This window comes from Cephus cinctus, unplaced genomic scaffold, assembly GCF_000341935.2.
Source record: "Cephus cinctus unplaced genomic scaffold, Ccin1 Ccin1_scaffold0661, whole genome shotgun sequence".
Lineage (NCBI taxonomy): Eukaryota > Metazoa > Arthropoda > Insecta > Hymenoptera > Cephidae > Cephus > Cephus cinctus.
The window spans coordinates 75,444-100,756 of record NW_014333290.1 but is presented as its reverse complement, the minus strand read 5'-3'; the positions used below and the strand labels follow the sequence as shown (position 1 = coordinate 100,756).

General features: G+C 39.1%; 1 protein-coding gene across 1 annotated transcript; it reads right to left on the bottom strand.

Moving 5' to 3' along the window:
* Nucleotides 1-14,230: 14,230 nt before the first annotated feature.
* LOC107269464 (protein bowel) lies at nucleotides 14,231-20,414 on the bottom strand. Its single transcript, XM_015743333.2, has 3 exons — nucleotides 19,780-20,414; nucleotides 18,356-19,112; nucleotides 14,231-18,104 (listed from the first exon to the last, which is right to left on the bottom strand). Exons 2-3 carry the CDS (start codon nucleotides 19,099-19,101, stop codon nucleotides 17,258-17,260), a joined length of 1,593 nt encoding a protein of 530 aa, XP_015598819.1. The 5' UTR covers nucleotides 19,102-19,112; nucleotides 19,780-20,414; the 3' UTR covers nucleotides 14,231-17,257.
* Nucleotides 20,415-25,313: the final 4,899 nt, after the last annotated feature.

Genomic DNA, 25,313 nt, shown 5'->3' with positions numbered 1-25,313 from the left:
GAGACGAGGGAGAGACGTCAAGAGAAGCCAGAGAGTGAGAAGCCGTAGAGACGAGTCGGGGGCCACAGCAGCGCCGCAAGGGTTCCCAGGGCACGTGGGAAATGCACAGTAGTCGCTGTCAACCCCCCACTATGTGGCTGGACCACCGCCCCCACCACAGCATCTGTGAACCATCGCCAGGAGTCCGACTCCGCCTCCGGTGATCTTGTGATCTTGCAGGGCCGCCTCATTGGTTCATTTGCTCGAGATGATCACCTCCCTAGCCTCCTCCGATTCCAAATAAGAAAAATCCACTCTTAGGACTTCGTGACAGCCACCTCCACCACCTTGGAAATCGTGCCGCGGCGGCCGCTGATATTGATGATGATGATGATGATGATGGTGATGATGATGGTGGTGGTGGTGCTGATGGTGGTGGTGGTGGTGGTGGATGTTGTGGTTGTGGTTGTCTTGATCGTGGCAATGCTGGACATGGTGGAGGTTTAAGAAGAGGATCGAGAGGACGAAGACCAGGAGGAAGAGGTGACGCGTGGGTTGCGCAACGAAGAACATCCGCCATTGCAAGAACGAGCCGCCCCCAAACACCCCCGAGCACGCGGACGTGACCACGATGTCTCGCGTAATGAACCTCCGCCTATGGGAATCAAGCTGATGGGGTTCTTCTTGAGATCATGGGGTATTCGTGATTTTCCATCGGATCGGTTTCTTTGGTCTGACATTTTCTTTGAGGATTTTTGTTTGTTTCTTTTTTCTTGTACATGGTGTCGTTCTTTTTTGAATACGTGAAAATATACGGTCTTTACGATTCGAGGATGCGAATTGTTACTTTTTGCTTCGTACAATAAAATCCTTGGCAAATTCATCAGGAGTACGTAGTACTCTTATGAAATGAATAATATAATAATAATGTACAAAATTGCTTAATGATAAAGCTAATTATGAAAACTGCAATTTTTCATTATTATTATTACACGCTAATGACAAAATTAGGTGCATGAGATAACATCCTTGCCAATATGGAAATTAAAAATATTCAAATAAATTTTATAATATTTCATTAAATAAGCGCTTGTGATTTTGCAATAAAATAATTATTTACACATTGTAAGACAGTGCTTTCTAAATTTTCAATTCTCCATGTTGCATTATCACTGGCTTATATTAATTTTTCACTAATATTTTGCTTTCATTCTCTTGACAATAGAAGCTATTTCGAAATTGACTTGTACGAAGAAAAATATTATACTTCCACTGAAAATCACGAAGAATAATAGTAATGAGAAACAGAAGAGACCCGATTGTCAATTTGAATAAGTATACAGAGAGACCACAGGAGTGATCTACTTACAGAATTCTTCCAGTACAAAATACAAAATGTCATTAAACCTTATCGAACGATTCATTTTTTATTTTATATTATTACATAGATAATACATGTTTTCATATTTCACAGAAAAAAATTAGAAATTACAATGAAATGTCCTATTTAATGATATTTAATCCACATCTAGTTTCCACGCAGAATTGAGCAAATTGCCGTCCAAAATAATAAAATATATTTTTATCTACTAATTTCTTTATATCATTTATAGCATGGATCACCAGTGCAATCGTCCCGGCAATATTGCCTATCGATAACATTATATAATAATGGCAAGGGTAGGTAGTAAAAAGTGTTTAGAACATTGGAATGTCTTTTAACTTACCTCAAGAATCATTTTAATTGACGCTTCTTGGTTCCATATAACTATTTTTCTTAGCATCAAAGATCGCCCATTTTTTACTGTAAAAATATAGTTAATGGACAATGATAATAAACCTAATGATTTTATAACTCTTTGTAACTCAGTCACCCCGTTGTAGCCGTTTCTCTACAGTCAAATCTTCGAATAAGATTGAGAATGAGTTGACAAGAAGTCTACGTTGGAAAGTTCAGTTCGTAGACAAGAAGGATTGTCGGAATCCCCGTTACTAATGACATCCAATGAGACTGGAAATGTTTCGATTAGAAGACCGAGCACATACGCATATAAAAATACGTCGTCTTAAATGCGTATTGGTACCCAGGGGAGTAAATGTAAAAAATAAGAAGAATCAAGAAGAGGAGTGTGTCTTAAATCAAAGATGGCTGGTGGTCCCTTATCTCGAGTTGGGAAGAGTAACACGTTCTCGCACCTACTTACTCCCGTCACCGTTCACCCAATTCATCCTGGAGAGATTGACCTCACCAATCCACGGCAATTTCCTATATCTTATTAAAAGGTCCATTAACGAAACAAAAAAAAATAAAAATTCCAAAATCATACCAATATTGTATTTTCAATACAAATTCTCAAAATATACATCGAATGAGCTCGATCTGTCATAAACGTTAATTATCAAAAAATTTAAAAATATAGGTGAAATTGGGCAATCGCAGTTGAATTTATGCACAGCAAATTAATCGGGAAAAAATAAAATTTTCAAAGCACAATGAAACTATTAGTACACGATTCGGTCCAGCTGAAATGAAAAAATCCGGTTCCCAATAAATAATGATCGCGCATAAAAGTTCCACGTTAAAAGCGATTCGGTTGATGCTCTGCTTATCGGCAAAGCGATTGCCGATGAAATACGCGTTTCGAATTGACGTAGTCGTCGTTTAATCGGATATAAAGGAGCGTGGAGCGATTAGCACGGTTTATAGTTCAGCCGGCAACCTGCTGGGCGTTAAGGGTCCGTTAAGGATTTATTTACGTACCTCTTAGTGGAATTATAAAGTAGCACAGGAGAGTCCAATCGTTACGATTTTAATCGACTGACTGGCGCCTCGTGCCCGATAATCATTATTACCAATCAGGTAGTGCATTTATGGCACTGTTCAAAGGAGAATTATGGACCAGCAGTACACATATGTACGTATGTTCTAAACACATAACTAGCACTACTTTTAATAGATATATTTAAATACAACCTGTCTACCTGTTGTGCATTTTAACTATTGCAGTGGTCATCGAAATAAAACTTATTATGAAAAATAATTATTGAAAGTTATACTCGTGGTATAATAAACAGTGTACAAGAGTAAGGCAGAATATAGGGTCCAATCACACTCCCTGAAGTTAGTCTATCTGCTTTCTATAAAAGGACAAACTTCGGTTGGTATGTTTGTACCGAGTACCCCTGGTTACTCAGAGGTAGTTTACCAACTGAAGTGAGGCTGTGCATTTAATTTGAACCCTGTAGTATCGCACCACCTCAAATTGGTTCTACCACAGAAATTAATAACTCCATACAGGGTTATTCGAAAATATTGCACCAGTTAAGTTTAGACAAGTAGACTAAATATTTAATTTTAATTTTGACTTTTCGAAAATTCGCTATCGACCCTTAGCCGTTTTAGTGCCGGAAGACGATATATCGTCGTTCGCTACACTTGCGGAAAGTGCCAACAACGATATATCGTTGCGTATGCGATGGCGCCTTATTCTTCGCATCGCAAAATAAATGTTGGGAAATACAATTAGCATTACATTATTCTCCCTTTCTTCCGTAATACGTTGCATTTTGAATTTTTTAAATATTCTTAGTTTGGGTTTTATGAGCTTTTTCCCAAACCTTAATAAATTTGTCAAATTCATTAGGTTATCTTCGCATAGGCACATGTTTTTCGCTCGGCACTAAAAGGGTTAAGACATAGGAAAGGTAAAGTAGATATCGATCAACGATTTATTTACCTATCGAATATTAAATCCTCTACAAGTTAAATATATAGTTGATATCTGAACTCGATGCGATAAAATAAAACAAAAGTGTAACGATCCATAGTAGTAATGAAAAATTCATTTTATAGCGAAGCGTCAAAATTCTTAGAACGTATCACGTATATATTCCGGCGTCAGGTTTTTCACGTCGCGACACATTCCTCGGATGGGTGGTGGATGGTTAAGGCGCGGATTCGGAGAGCCGATCAGAGGTGCCGCCATGTTTGCCGTTCGGCAAGATAGCGCAGGAAACGGAAACTGGCGGAAACAAAGCCTCGGCAAATAGACCGCAGCGCCGCCTGGGCAATATTACAAGGGCAAATAGACTGTAGCTATCGCGGGGCCCCAAGAAGAACGCGCGACAAATATTGTCACGTCCAAACCGTCGAACCAACCCCCATCCGTCTATATATGTATATACGTATATATGGTTATTCTTATGGTTATTTCTACTTCTATCTTCATCGCTATATCTACCTATTTTCTATAGTCTACGGTATATCGTAGCGTCGACAATACGTTCCACCACCCTATGTAGATAACGAACCGCAATCGAGCCCCTGGCGAATTAGCAGGTAGATCGGTCCCAGGGCACCGACTAGATCCCGAGATAACGCCTACGGCGACAAAACCCACTGGGAAAACAATACAAATAGGCCCCAACGTCTGCGCTGAAATACTGCTCGCCGAAAGAAATCTCACCGGTCGAACTATGACCACCACCGTTTCTTCCTCCTTCTCTCTTTACTTTTCCTTTTACATTTTCTTAACACTTTTACTTTTAGTTTTCCTTTCTTCTTGCTACAATTCGTCTTCTCTGATATACTGCCAACCCTGAGGACACGTGTTGTCCATGGTAAGTCACTTGCCATTTATAGGTTGACCGTGAATATATATTATTCTTGGGCCTATTTTTCCCACGACTTGTAGTACTAATACGTGTTATCTGATTGATAGGGTAACGCACTGGTGGTTATAATACTTTTTTTTGAGTCAATTATTTATAGTAATTTTCTTGTGTTTCAATTGGCGAAATAGTGGAAAACTTAATGGTTTGTTTCTTTTTATTTTGTCACTTATTAGTTATCTATCTCTTCGGCCAGTGAAAAACATTATTCTATTTTCTTGGATTTGAGAAGGATTTTCTTTGGATTGATCAATGAGAAGGTTCTGGTACTATCGAGTTCTCATCTCTTACTTGTTTACATGGATGATAGATGATACTGACGATGAGATACGATCTTCCTTATCACGCATTAAACGTGCGACTGGCACGTTCTTGACTTCTGGTCTCTTTACTCACGAGTAACCAACTATATTCACCGTATACAAATAGAAACACCCTTTTATCACTATTACCATAAAACTTCGAGAAGAAAAGAGCGGATTATGAAGAACGAAATATTTAATATTTACGACGTAAAATGGAGAAAGTATGAGAAAGGAGAAAGGAAAATAATTTTTTCACATTTCAAAACAATTCGACTCGTCCGTATAAACACTTTTACAATTTACCTACCTAGGAGCTTGATAGACTGTACAATAATTAAAAAATTGTCTAACCATAAAAAATACACGATCTCGTATAAGAAAAATTGATACAGCAAGATCTGCATAATAACATCTCCGGTAGAAATTTATAGTTAAAAAAAAAAGTACATAAATCATGATGGCGCCGGTCTCGAAAGAATTCGATCTGCAGGAGGTTTTACCCGGTGGTTTATCCGTTCCTTAAGAAAACACTCGTGCGGGATCGCCTCGCGTTCACAAATTTATAAGGGGACCACGAAGAATCTGATAAGAGAGAAGACCGGGATTAATCGTAAAGGTGCGTTCACACGAATAGATTTGTCAAAAGGTACCCCAATTCCGAGGATCGAGTAAGATCCTGGCAAAGAATACTCAAAGGACATGAGTCCATGCGCGATCCGTGGGGCCCACGCGGTCGCCACCAAGGCTCCGTTAAAACCCAACGATGATGATAATATCTGTCCTCCGCAACGGCGGCTGACTTCAAAGACTTACGTTTCTCTCGGCGAGAAGTCGCGAGTCGTAGATATGAGGACGCGCCCAGCGCTGCGCTCGTGTCTTTCTTTGCTGGCTTTACTCATACTTGCATACGTGTCATCACGCGCGGAGTCACTGGTGTGCACATATGCGCGCGGGTGTATACCTATATGTTTGCAGGTTCGCGCGCGCGTGCTTGCACACGCCTATTCCCCCTCTCTAATCCCTGCCATCTTACGGTTGATTCACAAGGGAGCAAAGAAAGGTATTGACGTTTAAAACTTTTTTAATAATTTTTTGAAGTAGCACTCACAACAGCTGAAATAAGACAAAGACTAGAATTGTAATACAAATTGATACAGGTGCGTTAAACTAAACAAAAATTTTACGTGAAAAGAATTTTTTATACACTTAACATGGTTCGATATGTAATGATAAAAAGGAACAGCCGTGCGTTCTAACGATCCGTATAATAAATCGATATTTATCTTTACATCATTATGTCACAGAATACGTCAACACTGTAAAATGTATACAATAGAATTCATTAAGCTAACGTAGATACCTAATCAATTATTTACACCCGATAGTTACCGCGTGACATTAAATTAGACTTTACCTTATATTTCCTTTGACAGACACGTGTCAACAGTCATCGTGCTTTGGCGGAAAGCGTAAAATACGTTAGGCTGTAACGCATTGCTATAGCCTGCTACATAAATGACGTTCGTGTACGTCCTTTACTTACGTCGTACTTAGTAACAGTTACGATACAGTAAATGTTGCACTTCAGAGAAATACATTCGTGCCACCGTGGTAACTGAACGTCCCTATCGACAAAGTAGAGACATAGACGTTAGCGCCTCTCTCGGCGGATTTTGAAGGCAGTACTCACAGTGACAGTTTTGGGAAGAATGGCGGACTCACAAAGGGCGACTCACCCGTAACGAAACCATTGTGAATTAGCCCTTATTCCGGGTCAGGGAGGCACTGAAGGAGTTTGCTCGCATAATGGATATAGGATGAAGTCGAGATTGTGGATGAAGCCGCACCTTAACCGTACGCGGCACGTTATGCTACGCCCGCAACACAAGCGACGCAAAGTTTATTGCGACCACCGCAACGTCGAGTCTCCGACGCGAATAAAACGAACTATCCATCCATACCTTTATACCGAGCAGCCAATACCAAAGGAATCATCGTAGAAAGGCCCGGAAATTACAAAGAATGGATACAAAGACGTTTTCGACGACATTCTCTGTACGACAGAACTTTTCTTTCTCGCAAGGTAACCTAACGTTGTTACGTTCTTGTTTTCACTTAAGATTTACGCCTGTATTATAATGTACTATTTTGCAACAATGTACGGAAAGTTCGCAGTTCATACACCAAAAAGAAACACAAACTGGCCGATTCTTGATGAGTTCAGAGTGTGAGGGAATCATCAAGAATGGACCATTTTGTTCTTATTTTTTGGTGCACAAACTATGAACTTTCCGTACAGTGTTGCAAAAACTATTTATTCACTTTTAAATCATACAATACTTATTCGAGCCTCAACTCTAATGTTCGTTTTAACTCGCACATCACACCTATGAACTCATCTAGCCAGTGAACTTACGCTTCTCAGGGTATGTTTTCCGAGATTTACTGCCGTTGTGTCCTTACTCATCTATACATATCTGAGGGAGACGTATCTACTTTCGCAGTACTGTCAGCAAATTTAGGAACACTCCCTTAGTTATGTAACAAATCTCACTATACTATCGCACATTCATTCGTGTCTATGTTGATAAATATGCAAACAATTTTTCTATACATTCAATGGCGGCAAATTTAAATAAAAACGTACCTACTTATTTTTTAAAGAATCTTTTCAGTACATTTCTTGTTTTTATATAACAAATGTAATTTACTCGATCTCTGTACAAGAATAAGCACTGCTATTTTTAACACAGAGACAGTTTGTCTAGCGACAGTTATCACGCCCGAGTAAATAACCGTGTGGAATTCTTGAAAAGCTTTTTCCTGCTCATGACAATTTTCATAAAGTAATAAGATAGATTCTCCTTGTACGGAACTCACTCGAGACTCAAATAAATCTCTATTCAGAAGAAGAGAGAAATCTGAAATAACACAATTTATTTTAGATTTTTAGAAAATTACTTGAATTACTTAAAATTGCTGTCTGATCCATATGTGGCGATGAAATTCGAACAGTTACAGATTCCTTAAAGAAGTATGTCAATACGGTTCCACAGTGAAGCGTACTTCTTGACACTGCAGTGTTAGAGACAGATTCAAAGCTATGCTTGCCATAAGCGGTGACTTCAACGGTCGAGATTCGGGTATGCAAATTTTCTCAAGGATTTAGAAACGAGATAAGACATGCGTCCTTTTATTTATTCGATTTATTTGCTCAACAGAGAACCACGCGTGTATAGCAGGTACGGAATTTTGTGTATACCCACTATTCAGACTTCTTACCTTTGAAAGCGAAGCCAAGGAGGGAAAGAAAAGAAGAAAGAAGAAAACCAGGAAAAAGAAGAAGAAAAGAGAAGATAAAAAGAAGAAAGATAAAGAAACCTAAGACAAAGGAATCGCACGATTCGCCTTCTAAGAGTCGGCCAGTTTCCTTTAACAAATATTTTTCAACGATTCACGTCGTTTTTCATTGGTCGACAGATCGAATTGAATCACAACAAGATGGACGACGCGGAAACTTAAGACAAGCTAAATCTTTACTTCAGGTATCCATCAGGAGACTCCGCTAAGATTCATAGCTGAACAGGATCGTTTGGAAGTCTGAAAAGCTCAAGCCTCCTTTTCGTTTTTCTTTCCGCATGAATGAACTCCTGTAGAACAATGAAATCGCAGAGGCCGCCTTCTGAATGAACCGTGAACCAGTTCGATGAATGAGAATTTCATTATTTTCCTCGACTTTCTCGTTCCTTAATGACTCCATTCTACGATGGCTACAGCCAAGCTTCCAGTCCTCGTAAATAGGAAACACTATGCGGGGTGCATTTAATGATTTCTTCATTCAACTACCTACGTCTGTCTTTACACGATAGTTTTCTTTCGTTCACGGTACTGCTATAGCATATAGTAAAAGCCAATACCTACAATCCATAATGTACTTGTCAGCAACTCAATTTATATTTGCGTATTACAGTTGCGACGTTATGGGTGTCGACCATCGATCATTATTGATTGACGAATGTCATTTGTTTACTAGAGACGCGTGGGCTTTTCTTTCTCTCATAACTAACGTACTTGTAAGGCACAATCATTGACGTTATCTAAAAAAATTCAAGTGATTCCCCGTTATAAAGATTTAAGTATCTGCAAGCAATTATAAATAATAATAAAAGAAAAGGAAAGAAAAAACCTATGCACACAATGCCATGCACGATACGTGGAACTGGAGTTAGTCACAGTTCCAGGAATCAGAGACGCATTTAGATAATCAAATGACATCAGTATCAGGTACGAGAAATGTTAGAAAGGAACGCTGATCAAAGACAACGATGATTGTGCCAATATTAGTTATGATGACGCTAATAATCCACGGTACTGATCGACCGTGTCAAGGATGCCGCAATAAAGACTAGTATTACGTGGATATGTTAACACTGTACTGTAACCGCCTTGTACTCCGTGTAAAATGCCTTTAAAGGATTTTAACTTTAACTCGACGTGCCAGAAAACACGCCCATATTTGACTTGGCTTTTTGTGAAAGACCGACATTTTCATAGAATGCCGACACCACGACGCTGCCAGCCACGGCTGCGTTTCTTTTTAGACTGCGTCTGCGACTTTATCATCTAGTACAGCCAGACGCGCCCGGAATAGATTGTTTGTCGATTTTTAGTCACTTTTAGAGCTGTAAAACTGTATGGGCCTCGTAGCTATGTCTTCCTCAAACGATGTCCCTCTCTCTCTCGTCTCTCTCTCACTCTTAGCTAGTTGTAATGATAAAACTGGGAAAGAATCCACGTACCGTCGCCTGAGAGAAGAAACTGTATAGGTGGAAGGTGGTGGGCTTTTCTTTTTCTTTTCAAACCGTCGCATATACCGTGACCAAGTCCTTTATATTTGCGTTTGTACAAAACAGCCCTTACCTGTGTCTTTAACGTGGTCGCATGCGAAATGCCCATTATGGCTTTTATGACGCTCCATGACTTTACAATTAATTTAACACGCTCTTGACGATATTACGTTGCATCCTTCTTCACCTTTAATCTACATATGTAGCATCATTGTGTTTTCTCTTCTGTGTATATATGTAGTTTATCCTTTCTTAAGTGATATTAATGAATCATTGCCATTTGTTGGTATACTAATATTAGACTTTTTTGTAAATGTATTATAGTGTATTTATTATTGCATAATCTCAACACATTTCCCACGTTCAGGGCACAGAATGACATTTCTTATTTTAAAATATGTTAATCTTCTGCGATCAAAGATCTACCTGTCAACGTTCCATCCATTTTCTTGAGGTATCCCTAAAGGTTCCCTTCTGCTATAATCAGCTTACTCGAAACATCCGGTAGACACTGACGTGATTTCCAGGATTTTAAAAGATTCTTATATTCATAAGTCCTCTCGATATTTCCCTCAGTAACGATTCTTCGGATCTGGAATTCGTGATGGGATCTTTTAGAACGTCGATTGTTATCTGCTCGAATAATTTTGAGCTTCTTTACTTACCATTGGACGACTTGCAGTTTGATGAATTATTTTGTCAGTTTTCATAGCCATGCAAATATACTTTGACCTTTTTACTGGATCTCTGGTGCTCCCGGAATCATCGCGTTCTCCACGGTTACCGAAAAAAGACTACCGCTCTCTTAATTGGTAGCTCCAGAACGTGCCACTCAACTACCTGACTTGGTAATTGGTGGCGAAACTATTCGCGTGACCTTGAACCATTTGTCGACTCCCTATGGCGTTTAGGTCAAGATATTAACGTGGAGTGGCAATATCTTACGGTGGTAAATTTCTTTTATTTTTACTGTAGAAACCCCAAGATTTATTCGTACGAATAACAGTTTTGTCTTAGAAATATTAGATAGTTCATCCTGTTAGGTTACGCTTATAATTTTCGGTTATTATATTCATTAGCAGTTAAAGCTGGATGATCTATTAAAATTAACGTTAAAGAAATATATCTGAAAGACTGACAATTAGGGTATTTGAGATTGAGTGTTTTGGTTATGCATTTTAGACTATACTAATAGGTTGTAATTAGGATTAGGATTTTGAAGCAATTTTGAAATACTAAATATCAACAGTATAATTTTAAATAATTTTTATTTCCATTTAACAACACTTACTTTGCATAACGTCATAAGGGTTTTTACTCATTTAGCACAAACGTCCTATAGACGTCTCTGAGAATTTCTATAAACGTCCTATGGACGTACTACTGACATTATGTGCTGTGTGGGTAGCTTTTAATTAATTATTAAAATTAGAAACGAAGAAATGAGGATATTGTTCAAAATCACGCCTTAAGGGCATATCAGTGAAAATTTTTGTCTCTATAGGGACGTTTAAAATTATTTCCTGCCCATATCAAAACCTGCTCTTTAGCTAACTTTAAGACGTACGTTGCCCTATATATCAATAAACACTTACTCCTCTTGTTTCTTTCATTATCACAGGAATTCGTTTTCTACCCAGAGTCGTAAGAGTCCATCGAACCTGGGCCTACGCATTATTTTATCGTCAATAAAAAGTCTCTAATATTTTCATCGCTGAGTCTTAATGCGATGTACATGCTGCATATTACGAATCACCGATTCCACTATGGAGCATGTGATTTTATCGTAACAAGCCAATACAAATTTGTAATTAAAAACACTGTCAAGCAAATAGTTAGCATTATTCACTAATCCGTACGATTTACATGGCAAAAGTGAATTGAAGATATTTTTCAAATGAATTTATCGACAAATTATTAAAATATTTTTTTTAAACATAATCTAGTTTCACTCTATAGATGCTCCTTACATTTTCAGTATATTCAATCTCTCTCTTTATATCGTTCGACATTTTTGTGATTGTTGATCTATATCCAATGATCTAATAGTTTCACGTAGTTTAAATATGTGTCTGTGGACGTTACCTAAGGCTGTTCTTACTATTTGTTGTGTATCTGGATGAATTTAAGTATTGTATGCATGGAAGAGGAGCTTTCTACCCGTCGACACTTCGCCCACGCGTCCTACCTCCCTCGCATAGGAAATCGAAATGGACCTCCGTGCAGGTCGTAGCTACGGCCCTGAAAACGGCTCTTGGGCTGGTAGTTCGATAAAGTCCCCTTTATCTCCAGAGACCCTCGTAAAAAGCTCTTTAGCGCGCGTAAAACTCACCAGCCCTGCGTTCCTTCTTTCGTGTCATCGTCTCTTTATGGCTGGCCGATCGATACGTTGCCACCCTTGCCTACTTAAAGTACCAATCCTTGGTCATATAATTAATTTACGTAATGTCCTTGCGCGACTTTTGGTCCATTTCAGTCAGTTCGTACCAGTCCATTTCGATCCTGAAACCAAAAATATTTTCTCTTCCTGGATATCCAGTATCATATCGTATCGTTTGATATAGAACGTGATTCGAAGTATGGATGATTGCGTACCGATAAGTGATAAGCAAAAGAATTTACAATGAGATAACGTACAAACGACGATTTCGAAGAATTGTTTAATAAAAAAAATTACTTTGGCATGATTTTTAATACCCAGTTAATTTGATTTTAACGGAATTTTGATTGAATACAATTTGCCTATTAAAGATAGTCATTTTTATTATATTTCGTATTAAAGATATGGGTCTAAAGAATTGTCTTTTTTTAATCTTTTTATTGTGAAATGGGTCGTAGTTTTGTACGTCTATCGATCTGGACCGTGTGGCGATCTTTGAACGAAGGGTAGCATTAAATGAAGATTTCTACGATGGGTAATTCTTCAATGTAAGGATCTGCAAAAACTGGATGGTAATGCAGAGACGTTCGTAGCAATTTTGTTACCTTTGATCGATAACGTAGCACAGGGCGAAGAGGAGGATGTTTATCATACCGACAGTAGATACTATCTGTGATTATAATTAGGTCGGTACAGTAGAGTACCTCTTACCGACAATCCGTTTGGTAACTTATTTTTTTCTTGCCATCACAAAGCCAACCCTCGGTTGTAAAGTTAACTGTCTTTACATTTCGTATTTTACGTTTTGGTTCAATAAATTATCAGTGGATTAAATCTTTTGCGTCGTATGATTAGAAATAAAAAAATCTTTTTCTTCTGTGACGACGAAATAAATTATTATATAAATTAATTATAAATTAGATGTACTCTATTTAATAGTTTAATCGTTTTATACTCAAACGTCCTGACAGTGCTCAATTTTTTTGCGATTTACACTGAACCAATATTGGTAACGTCATAATAATTACTTTGTAATTAATTAACTCTAGCTAGAAAAAAAAAACAGAATTCACATGGTCATAATGCAAAATTATTAAAGAGCATTCCAAGAAACGCTAGTGAGAATAACCGGTTCATTTGAAACTGAAAAAAATGTCCTTTCATCCATACTAGGTTCTTCGTAATCGAAATTCTGAGTCCGTGCCCGCGGGTGAGAGGACAAAATAAAAAAATAAAAAAGGATCTCCGAAAAGTATTTCAACGACACCGAGCAATCAGTACATTCTAGAAAGTTTGAAGATACCAAACAGTCCATAAAATTAGAAGTTCTCGGAAATTTGCAAAACATGCCTGATTACATATTAGCGATTATTAAATACCGAAGTTGGCACGAAAATACTCTTTCATAAACAGTTCAACCTGATGGCGGTTAGCGACGAAACGGACGGAAAACCCGTTGCCTGGCGGAGAAGACTAGTCGGTTCTACTGTATCATTCATGGGATTCGGAACGTTACAGCATCCCTGGACCATGAAGATCAAGATGGATGCCCAAGAACAAGGGCAGCCGAGCACTCGTCGACTCGACTGTATTTCGAGCAATTCGGAACGCCAAAGGGTCTTCGTCCTGCCTTACACCACGTCTTCGTGGTCGACGTACCAATATCACGAAAATCGCTCGAGATTCGTATTAACTTTATTTTTCTTTTTGCACGATATAAATATTTTCACACGTTTCAAGACATACCAAATGCCAAGGAACATTGCAATCTTTGATGTATGCTACTGGAAGTCAGATAAAATAGGTATGGAGAAACAGTGCCCAGATCCTTTTAGTAATTTATTTATAATTATTTGATTGTAAAGGTCATAGAATGGTAAGTAAAATAATTCTACAAGAATTTCAATGAATATATTGGTTTGAGGACTTGTGCAATTTTGTTAAACGAATAACGAGCTTGTCTGATTGAAAAAGCCAAAAATGAAAACGATTCAATCGCTATTGTCTCAAAGGAGCAGGTATTAAGACATTTCTCAAAACTTTTGATATTCTGTCAAAAGTAAGGCAACTTTATTTCTCTCATTTTTCATCCTCCTTAATATAATTTACAAATTTTCTTACTCGAGCGCTCTCATACAAATCAATAAGTATAGGTACTTAAAGTAAACGTAAAATTAGGTCGTAAAAATTAACAGGAAACTGTGAAACCAACATGCATATTTCGAATCTATCACGCATCGGTCTCCTTGTACGTTGTACATTGTACATAGCATAAATCACTATACATTACTCAGACTCAGTTTTACCATTTAAGTTCGACTTAAAGTTCAGTTAATCCCAATGATTTAACGCTTATGATATTAATGGCATAAAACAATCCAGACTGAGCTCAGCTATGCTTGGCTTTAAATTTAAATGGTAAAGCTGAGCCTTAAAGTCTCTAAGTCGATTTGCTAAAAATATAAAATAAAAGATAAACATAAAATAAACACACCTCACGTAGTCTGTCGCAACTTCGTAATTAACAAAAAAAAAAAAAAGAGAAAAAGACGAAGGGAATTGATGTCACATAAAGAAGAAAGAAAATCGAAAAATAACAAGGCAGGTGACAACTAGAACGTCCGCGACGGTTATTTTGGTAGCACGAGCATATTAAATTTTCACAATTTAATAATTCAACAATATTATTAAATACGAAGCATATTAACCACTTCAATCTACACTGCTATAAAGATATTATTAAATAATAATTAAATGAGCATATAATGCATAAAACGTTGATCAACATGCGTGCAAAAAAACGAGTGAAAATGCGTCGAACGTTCCAGTGCAAAGGATGAAAATGGCTAAAAAAAGGGATTAAAGAAAAATCAGGCTGAATAAGAAGATTCAGCGATAGAGCAATCGAGAGAACAAGATCGCGGCAGGTATCGATACTTTCGAATGAGAAGAAAAGAAGGAAGCCTGAATAAAAAAGAAGGGATAAAGAGCAAGAAAGAGAAAAAGAAAAAGGAGACCAAAATTATTGCATTTCGAAGATATCCTGCCGCGGTGACAGTACTCGGAACGTGGTATAATAGGTGGAACGAGTTCTGGGGTGCCACGCAGGACGTTTAGCCACAAAAGGATCCTTAATAGTCCTCTTCGAGTACAAGGAGAAGAGAACGAGAGAGAAAAAGAGACGATCACAAAAACGGCAGGCTAACAAAAAAAAATTAGAAAAGGACGAAAACGTGGCAGTGCTGAAGAGGGTCAGAGAATATTTTTAGAAGTGCAGGTAGTATTCGAAAAGTAGCCTGGGTACCGTATTGCACCTGCCACCGTTACAGTGGCACACACAGCTCGGTCAGGTGAAATTTGCATCATAGGTCCATGCGGTCTTTGACAGGACAAAGGACCCTTTCTACCGTTTTTCCTATATCTTTTCTTCTTTTTTTTTGTGCTTGTCTCTTTCATTCTTTAACTTCAACTCTATGTGACTCTCTCTCTCTCTCTCTCTCTTCTTCAACATCGCTCTCTTCATTGAACCACTCATTAACAAAATACACTGCCATTATTCGTTCTTCACTTTAAGCTCCCGTCCAACTTCAATATCAAATACTTCCATCCCGTTTTTCCTACTTATTTACAGATACACTCGAGCGCAGATGCACTCGCGGTAAGGAAACACGCACCTGCACGTGCACTCTCGCACGTGCAAACGTAAGAGACGCACGCGCATCTTAGAATCTCAGAATTGCGACATTATACAGGTAAATATATTTCGTCCCTATGACACGAGAAATGGCATGCCGGATTTAGGGCTGCTTTTTGTTATATAAATATTTTTTGTAATTTTTTATTTTCTTTTTTCTTCGTCCACTTTAATCCGCTTCGAAAGTTCTTCCCTGACTCGCACGTTAAAATATAAAAGTGAACACTGGGCTTTTATTTTTTTTCACTGGACGATACCCCAAGTACGGTGCTTTCTTTAACATGGATTTTTCTTATTTACAATAAAGTCGTTCACGCGGTTCCTTGTTGGGCAATCGTTTGGTCCCTTTTTATTTCTTTGTCCTTTTTACTCATTCGTTCCTTTTTCGCGAGACGTGTTTTATTAAGAGTTTCTTGAATTACTTCGATCGCAAGAATTATTATATTCTTCCATTAACGTCACTTTGTAATTGTATGGCGCGATTGCACGATTATTAATTTTTTTAAAGAGAGTGACCCCTTTTCGCGTGGGTCAGATGTTTGGGAACAACTGTTACCTTGGATATATTTCCTTCGTGTTCATTACTCAAGGCACTTTTAATTATAACGGTACGATTAATCTACCGATTCGATTTATGCTTATATTTTAAAATTGCTCAGGGAATCGAGACGTTCTCAACGTACACGAACTTATATTAATGTCCATACATTTCTTTTGCATGACTTCACGTTGGCACAAATTATTTTCTCGCTATCATCAAATCCAATGATATCTCTCTGTCATGGATTACACACCTTGTACACACTCGTACACTCTGTCTATTCGTTCATCCCAGTAATCGGGATAACAGTGAATATTCACGTGAAGTTCATCCAGGTCCTTGTAGTATAACGAAAGCAGTCTTTTGGGAGATCCTGCATTTTGTAGTAATACACGTATTATATGAAGCGAGTCGAATCTACTAGACTCGACTCTGTCATCTCGATTGACTTAGCTGACGAAAAATTATCATTGAGTTAAACGAATCCAACAGGTCGCTAGGAAAATCACGGTTCTTCGATATAGCCGAATTTGACGAGAGTTCAATCACATACATGTGTATCAACAATAGTGGTTCAACAGTGTAGCATACTAATATATTCAGTTAATACTGAATAATCATTTTTACTGGGAATTCACTGATATCGCCATATTTTACTTAAAAACAAATTCTCGATCGATCGTTCAAAGTTAAGTCGATCTCCGATCGTGAACCGATCTTCGATACTCCAAATTTCAAGATTCTCTCCGCTACTCCATGAAGACGCTACAGAGGTTGAAATCCAAGTTCATCAACACTCCGGATGACTTTACTAAAATCCAAATAATCGGAGGAATCATTCTACCGCCGCATAATATCCGCAATGGTGAATCCTTGCCTAGCTGGAGCTGGTCTTGGCGGAGGTGGTGGTGGCTGTGGAGTAGGATCTTTAGGAGGTCTCTCTTCTGCTCTTTCTCTTTCTCTTTCTCGTTCTCTCTCGCGTTCCCTCTCGCGTTCTCTCTCCCGCTGCCTTTCAATTTCTCTTTCTCGCTCCCTCTCCCGTTCCTGAAGTTCCAAAAGGACCCTGGAAGGACCGGGTGAACCCAGTCTACGTCTATAAGACGTAAGAATAAGTGGTGGCGGCGGTGGCAACGGAGGTGGTGGATTTTGTGAACTGGACAAACCACCTCCACTGGTTATCGTCGATGGTTTAACTTGGAGCAGATCCCGGCGAATCTGAAGTTGCGGCCTTGAAGGAATTGACGTTGACGCCGGCGGTGGTGGCGGTGGTGGTGGGTAGGATGAACCTGTCGTCGAGGAGGTCGAGGAGGTGGATGGAGCTTTGGAGGGACAGGACGAAGGTCCTGGTTCAGGACAATCTTCCTCGGGACTGTCATCGTCCCGCAATGCTTCCTCTAGTGCTTCCGGTGGTACGTCGCCGACCGCGTGTGTCAGAGCGTGTCTACGCAAATCGCAATTCCTGCGGAAGACCTTACCGCAGGAAGTACACTCGTAGGGCTTATGATCCGTGTGCGTCAGTAGGTGAGTCTTCAGGTTACTGCGCTGATTAAAACTTCTAGCACAGACGGGGCACTTGTGCGGCGACTCCTCCATGTGAAGGATCTTGTGCACAGCCAGGGTTCTGCTCTGGCAAAATCCTTTGCCACATTCGCCACATTTAAATGGTTTCTCCTTGCTATGAATATACCTGAAATCAATTCAAAAAATGCTTATAAATGGTAGTAAAGATACTGGTTCAGGATTAGGAGCATTGTCTAATAGAGAATGGTTAAACCGATAACGGAGGTTCCGTTAATCACGATGTGTCTGAATTGTTGAGAAGGATAGTGATCATTGAAATTCTGAAAGGAGCTAAGGAGTTGAAAGGGGAGATAAGGTAGTGTCTGGAAATTTTTAAAAAATTAGGTATGCAAAATTTCATCAGGAATTCAGATTTACCTATGATCCCGAAGATGGTCCTGGCGACGGAAGGCTTTTCCACATATGTCACAGGAGTAAGGTCTCTCATCGGTGTGAGTCCTTTCGTGTATTAGAAGATTGTAACTCTTTGTGAATTGCCGATTGCAGAACTTGCAGATAAACTGCTTCTTGGGTCTTGACGCTCTGCCCGGAGCTCTGAGCAGTCTACGATCTAAGTGTTGATGTGCCAGAGGTCCTCCAGGAGGATAGAGGGCAGATCCTCCTGGAAAAGGCCCTGCGAAGACAGGATATCCTGGAGGTGGTTCCAGTAACGGCGGAGGCGGCAGGAGGAGCGCTCTTGCTGCCAATTCTTTTCTCTTATCAGCCATCATAGCCATAATCTCGTAACTCGAGGACGACTTCCTAGCTGACGTTTCCGGTCCATCGTGGTCAGGATTTGAGGAAGACGAAGACGAGGGTGGTCCTGACAAGTGAGGGTGCATTTCACCAGGATACGGTGCCAAATGAAGTCTGGATGGAACCACCGGTACGAAGGCGGATGATTCCCGGTGATGTGGATGACCCAGACCGGCCACAAAACCATGATGGTGGTGACGGTACGCCTGTAACGCACTTGCAGGATCAAAGCTCCTTGAAGACGAGGGTCCTGCATTGGAAGAGGACGAGGATGAGGGTCCTGGTCGCGAGGAAGGTCCCAAAAGATCCCGCGACCGGCTCGAGTCCTCCGAGCCTGAAGCCGATGTTACCACCAGGTCTGTTGGCATTTTGGAGTCTCCTGGAATTCATTAAATTCGTGTGTTACTTTATAAATAGAAAGAATAACAATAAATTAAAAACTTCAGCGTATAACTAATGTTTCCATAAACTAAAACCAGTTCTATAAAATGAAACAATAATATTCAGCTTTACTCGAAAACAGGCTTGGAGCAGGTAGAAAATAATTGGTCCAGATCATTCCATTTGCATCTGTATCCCATATCGTGTGTACGCCACGATATATACATACAGAAAGTAAGAAACGAGTTTTTCCTCGTATTAGGATGATAATTGCTTTGCAAGAAATATCGAGCAAGGTACACAGGCGTTACTTTCACTGGAGGAGGCCAAACTTGATCACCGATACCTGATCATCGAATTATAAGTGGAGCCAAGATGAAATAAAAAATGAAATACTTGATAAACAAAACGAAGCCTCCAGTTAAAATAAAATATCTATGAAATCCTCTCATCGTCCTGAACCCATAAAAATCCGTTACAACATCCGCATGAATCGCAGCAGGAATGAGTTCCACGAACGCAGCCTGGTTATCTGGACAAACGCACCTGCCAACATGGCTCCCGCGATCGCCATAGCTGGCCCCGGCAGCCATATTGGCTCACTACACTCGGGGCCCATAATGCGCTGCCGAAAACTGCAAATCAATCGCAATCCAAAAACTCACCTCGAACCAACGGGACTCCTTTATCGAGGAAGCTAAAAGAATCCTATAAGCATCTCGCATCCGCTTATCGGGCTAGTCCAAGGGGAGGGGGTTCCTTCAATCCAATAATAAACTTTAATATTTCCCAGGTATTTTCCCGGTTTTCCACCTTCCCTTTGCCCACTTCTGTAGACACACGTTTTCACCGTCGGTACGGAAGACACTGAACAAGGAATCGTTGCACCAAAGACACGTATACACCATCCAACTACCAAGTACCAATGAATGCCCGAAACGATACACAAACTTTCAGATCACGATTTGCTCCGTCTCGAACTTCCTCGAAAAGATATTTAATCTTCCTTCGGTGAGAAATTACACTGGCTTCCGTTGGCCGATAAAGGTACTTTCCTAATGCAGAAATGGACGCGTTCTCGAGAGCTCCGCTTGGAGATATCACGGTGCGCGGTTTACTGCGTGTCGGACGCCGTCAGGTAGGCTTCTCCAGTCCCACACCCACGCAACTCAGGCACACGCACGGACCTCACGCGCGCACGCACACCAGCTTCACCAACGCGGCAGTCTTCTTCTTTCCTTTCGGCTGCCGCTAGTAGCGCTGCTGCTGGATGCTGCGCGTCGTTTCTCCCTCCTCTTTGGCCACGAGGAGAAGAGACTCTCCCGATACACCCAACGATTCTTCTTCTGACTCTTTAACTTATCTCTCTCCCTTTCTTCCTTGCTTTCTTTCTTTCTTCGACCTCCTTCTCCCGTGTATCATCTTCTTTGTTTCATTCTCTTTCCATCTTCTTCAGTCATCTTGCTTGCTTTTGGTCCTTACTCTTTCTGGGATCCTACCTACCTATCTACCTACCTACCTACCTACCTACCTACCTTAGACATCGAGCCGGGCAGGTTGAACATTGAAGGTTTAGGCTCACTTGGGGTATGGGGGCCAGGGACGAATATATTGGGGCACCGGACCCTGCGATACGCTTCCACCTTTCTCAATTGATTTTCCGTAAACATAATCATTTCTCTTGGAATCGGTTATTGGGGCTTTTTTTGGGAACTGTGCTATTTTGTAGGGTGTCGAGGTATCTTCAGGGTTTTTCCCAGATTTTATTGCTTCTCCACTCAAATTAGGTTACTTAGGGTCTTGAGTTACTGTTCCTTTGGTTCTAGGAGCTCTTTTCAATTATTGGGTATCCTATTTATTGGTGGGTTAAGAAAATTAATTGGGGGTCAATTAGTCGTAATATTAACACTACTCTTGATGGATGTGAAATACATTTTTCTTGTAAACGGTATCGTGCATATTTATTTAATATCAATGTTATACTGTTTTTGGTAATATTTATTAAAAATTTTACCTGTGCGTGGTTATATATTTATTCCATATTTTCCGTTATTTATAATTAGGTCCATGATAATACCATGTTATAAAACTTGTCATTAGTTCAATGTATATGAATATAATTTAAAAAAAAATATTGCATTTATGAAAAAAGTAACGATTCTTTTTTTCTAAAATTTGTAATATGCGTTTCTACATTTGGAGTCAATTTCTAACTGATTACAGTAGGTCATGGAATAACCTGAGGATCTTCTCTAATGACATCATGCAGATCAGTATGTTACGTAAGAGTTGTTCCACAAGAAACACACTTTTAAAAGATTCCTTTCTCAATATCTTATAGAATGTAGTATCAAGAATTAAGCGTAGAAACTGTAATTTTCTCGTTAAATAAGTTTTTACAATTTTTTCAAATAAAAAATTCCTATCTACCCAAATGTACGTATTTTAATAGAAAAACTATAGTGTATAACAAACTACAATAACTAGTACATTAAGTTTCCAAAGAATAAATGACAAACGTGAAAACTAAAGAATACCAATTCCGAAGAGAAACCATTCTCAATGCATCAATAGAATATTTCTTCTCGACAAATACGAGTACACCTGTTTCCATAGAAAAATCCTTTTAAGGATCCTTTTAAACCATGCCGACCATCCGAATAGGCCTCAAAAAGTGCCAATATACAAATTCGAAACGATTCGATGAAACGTGAAAGTCTTTTTTTCACATTTTCATAACCAAACCATATATCATGACGGACTCGCGTTTGCTGTGGGCACCGCAAATATCGCGAGTCGGTGTCGCGCGAATCGGAAACGCGGCGCGGATCAGTGGTGGCAAAAATACGAGGACAGGTTGTAAGTGCACCTGTAGGAAGCTTGTTTGGGGACGGCACTGACAGAAAAGATTGGTTGTCGGGCTGCATGAAGAGAAGAGAGAGGCATGGTCGGTGCACTCCGACGCCAGCCAGAGGCACTTCGAAAGATCGAGTCTTTCGGACTCGCGGCGGCTGCGGCAGCCGCCGACGCCCAGCCAGTCTTACACAGTCCAATAGAAAAGACGATTCTTGCTAACTCTTCACGATACCCAACAGAAATATATGAAAATTCTAGAGAAATTAATATGGATGGACAATCGCGATTGCACTTCTGTAAATTGGACTGAATGTATACTAAAAAGACAGTATCGCTTAAAAAAACTAAATATTTATTAAAAATCCATATTTAAACTAGGACAAAATTACGTTAAACGTATAAAATACGCATTGACTACATTTTATTGGTCTCATTTTGATTTTAAGTATACGATCAAAAATATTATGTCATTAATTTAACTATTGGTGTATTTGATAAAAATTAGGAATGCTGTTTGTAATGATAATTCAAAAGCGAATCCAGTTCCTTATAATTCTCACTGCTTTAATAAATTCAGGGATGAAATAATAGTACCTATTGTATAGATACAATTAAGATCTGTCACAAGCATGTCAATTAATTTCTATTAATATTTATTTACTCCACTTGAAATAATTTTCGAATAACACTGACATTTCGTATAATGGTTAACATTCGTATAAAAAGTAAAGATTGCGTGACTTAAGTTAAGAAAACAAACACACAATAGACCATCATGGCCTTTTGTATCCCAAACTATTTTTATGGTGCTACGTTTGCCTAGCACGTGTAGTTGCAAAAGAAAAATTAAGTAAATTTTCCGGAATCGTCGCCTTCTGGAATTATCGTCGTAATAACAATAACTATAATGGAGGACGGACATTTCTTCGGGAAATATGGTAGGAGATTAATTTTATTATTTTATTCGTCGATACTCGCGATAAGCGCTGAAAGCGATTGTCGCGACTTGTATTCGCGACAAAATATCACTAAACAATTTGCCAAAGCCGAAAAAAAAGAGAAATTCATACTCTCACCTGATCGATGGAAATTTCGTGATCTTATCGATCCTCGACATTGCCAATTGATCTTTCAGTCTGGTCGCACGCTACGCTCGTTTGTTTCCACGTCACGTTCTCGCGACGGAAATTCCTTTTTTGCCGTGCCTTGAGAACCGGCCAACACGTATTTCAGTAACCCCGGTAATTTCCTTTTTATTGGATAAAAGAATAAAAGGCACATCAATGTATGCTGATGATCCATACTGTAATGTAAATGCGATCTATAAGCCTCGTTATAACGTACAGTGCTATACACTGTATTATCATGCATATGAAAAGGATATAGCATTAATGAGGATCTACGAGTGTATAATGACTAATGACTATCGCATCACTACTGAATTAATAAGTGTTAATATAGCGACTCCAAATTTAACTACGTTAGTAGTATTAAGATATTATCTACAACGATAGTAGTCTTCAGTATAAAAGAAAATATATAATATTACAAAATGTATCACAATTCTTATCAAAGAGTATTCTTGACTAACATACTATTATCGAAAAACCAAAATCAAGATACAAAATTGATGAAAGATAAGCGATAAATTCAAACAAATTGATCTCGTCGCCGGAAATATATGACAATAAAGATAAAATATGAAATTATTAAAAACGTTCAAATATATTTAAACCAAATAGATCAATCAATGTGCATTGATATACATAGCAAACAGACGGCCATAGCACCCGTGTAATATTTTTATAAAAGAAATCAATATGTAAAATAAGATGTTGCTCGATCAACTAAAGAAATTGAATAGTAGACTGGAAAGAACTAAATTCAATATACGATATATACAGTAAAGGAAACATAAAATATATCTGAAGCAACTGCATTGCACAGTCTCTGAAAGTCTCGAAGAGTCAACATCTTGCTCAGCGTGCAACTGCCTTTTGAGTCGTTTTGTTCACTGAACTAGTTCCCTGCCTTCTGACGTCGCAGGGCCATTCTCCTCGACTCCAGCAGCATAAGGCCCACGAGTATCCACCTCCACAAACTCGAGCGCCACCTCCACTGGGCCTGGTCGGCACTCCAGCACACCGGGAAAGACACGGTTCCTTATCCCATACACCGCATGCACGTCACGGGACGCGAAGAACGCGGACTCGCCGCATACCTACACGACACGTAATGAGAACATATCGGCAATCTCCTATCTACTATGGAATACTTACCACTACTGAATACTACCATACTGCAACCATGTTCATTTATAGGTACATTGCACTGCTTTGATTGGCACCACCAGATTTTACGTTCTACATGAACTTGATTTGGGTCTCATTAGGGACATAAAGTTGGGTTACTTTTTTTTCTATTCTCAATTCAATCTGCCAATGATATATCTGATATGATTGGTGATCTAGTGTCTGTCCGATTGATGGGAATTAATTTTGCCTTAAGAACCAACAAAAATATTTTCTGAGTTCTATCGTTGTTTTTAAAGCAATGGACTGTTTTTCTAGTAAAGTTCTTAATTAAAGAAGGAGATCAGATTACAGTGAGAAATCAATGTTTTCTTGTGTGAAAAATAGAAGCCTATTGTATTTTAAAGAAAAAAGTTCCAGCAAGTAAGTACAAATAATATTATCTAACTTTAAGATAGTGCTAGTCGTAGGTATATATGCTGTAAGTAGTGTTTGCTAATGATGCGATTAAATTTGATTAAGAATGAAAAATCAATGAATGAAATCGATTGGTATGTATCTTAACAGATCTACTAAAATAAGAGGTGAAAAAAGATATTCGAATGGTAGTGTATGTGTGAAAGCTGCTACTGCAGTCGCGAAACGGGTCTGGTGCAGCAGGTGCAGCATCAGAATTTAACACAGTACAGCACAATTTAATACGACACAGAGTACGATACAGTTTGAGTGGAATTCAAGAAGATGGATGACGAGAGGTGGTCTGTCGTATCATTTTATTCTAAACACAAAGCTTTTCTTAGCTTTCAATTCTCAATCCGGATGGCCATTACTCTCGGTACACTGCGTAGCAGTAGCAGTAGTAGTATAGGTATCTAAGTACTTCATTCCACTACTCGAAGTACTCCAGCAGGTAGTACCTAAATTGGGATGGTGCTCTTCTTTGGTATAACGCACCGAGAGAATCAAGCTGATAATCCTGCTAGCTGCTTCCTACAAAATTCTGACTAAGACACATAATTACAGCGACGTTCATTTAGCGTTACACCGAGTACATTAGTTCGTAATAAGATGAAACATTGCCAAAGTTTACC

Coding starts and splice junctions, on each gene's coding strand:
- LOC107269464 (XM_015743333.2), bottom strand. CDS start 19,101: ATGCCAACAGACCTGGTGGTAACATCGGCTTCAGGCTCGGAGGACTCG. Junction 18,105..18,355: donor GACCATCTTCGGGATCATAG/GTAAATCTGAAT, acceptor AATTGATTTCAG/GTATATTCATAGCAAGGAGA.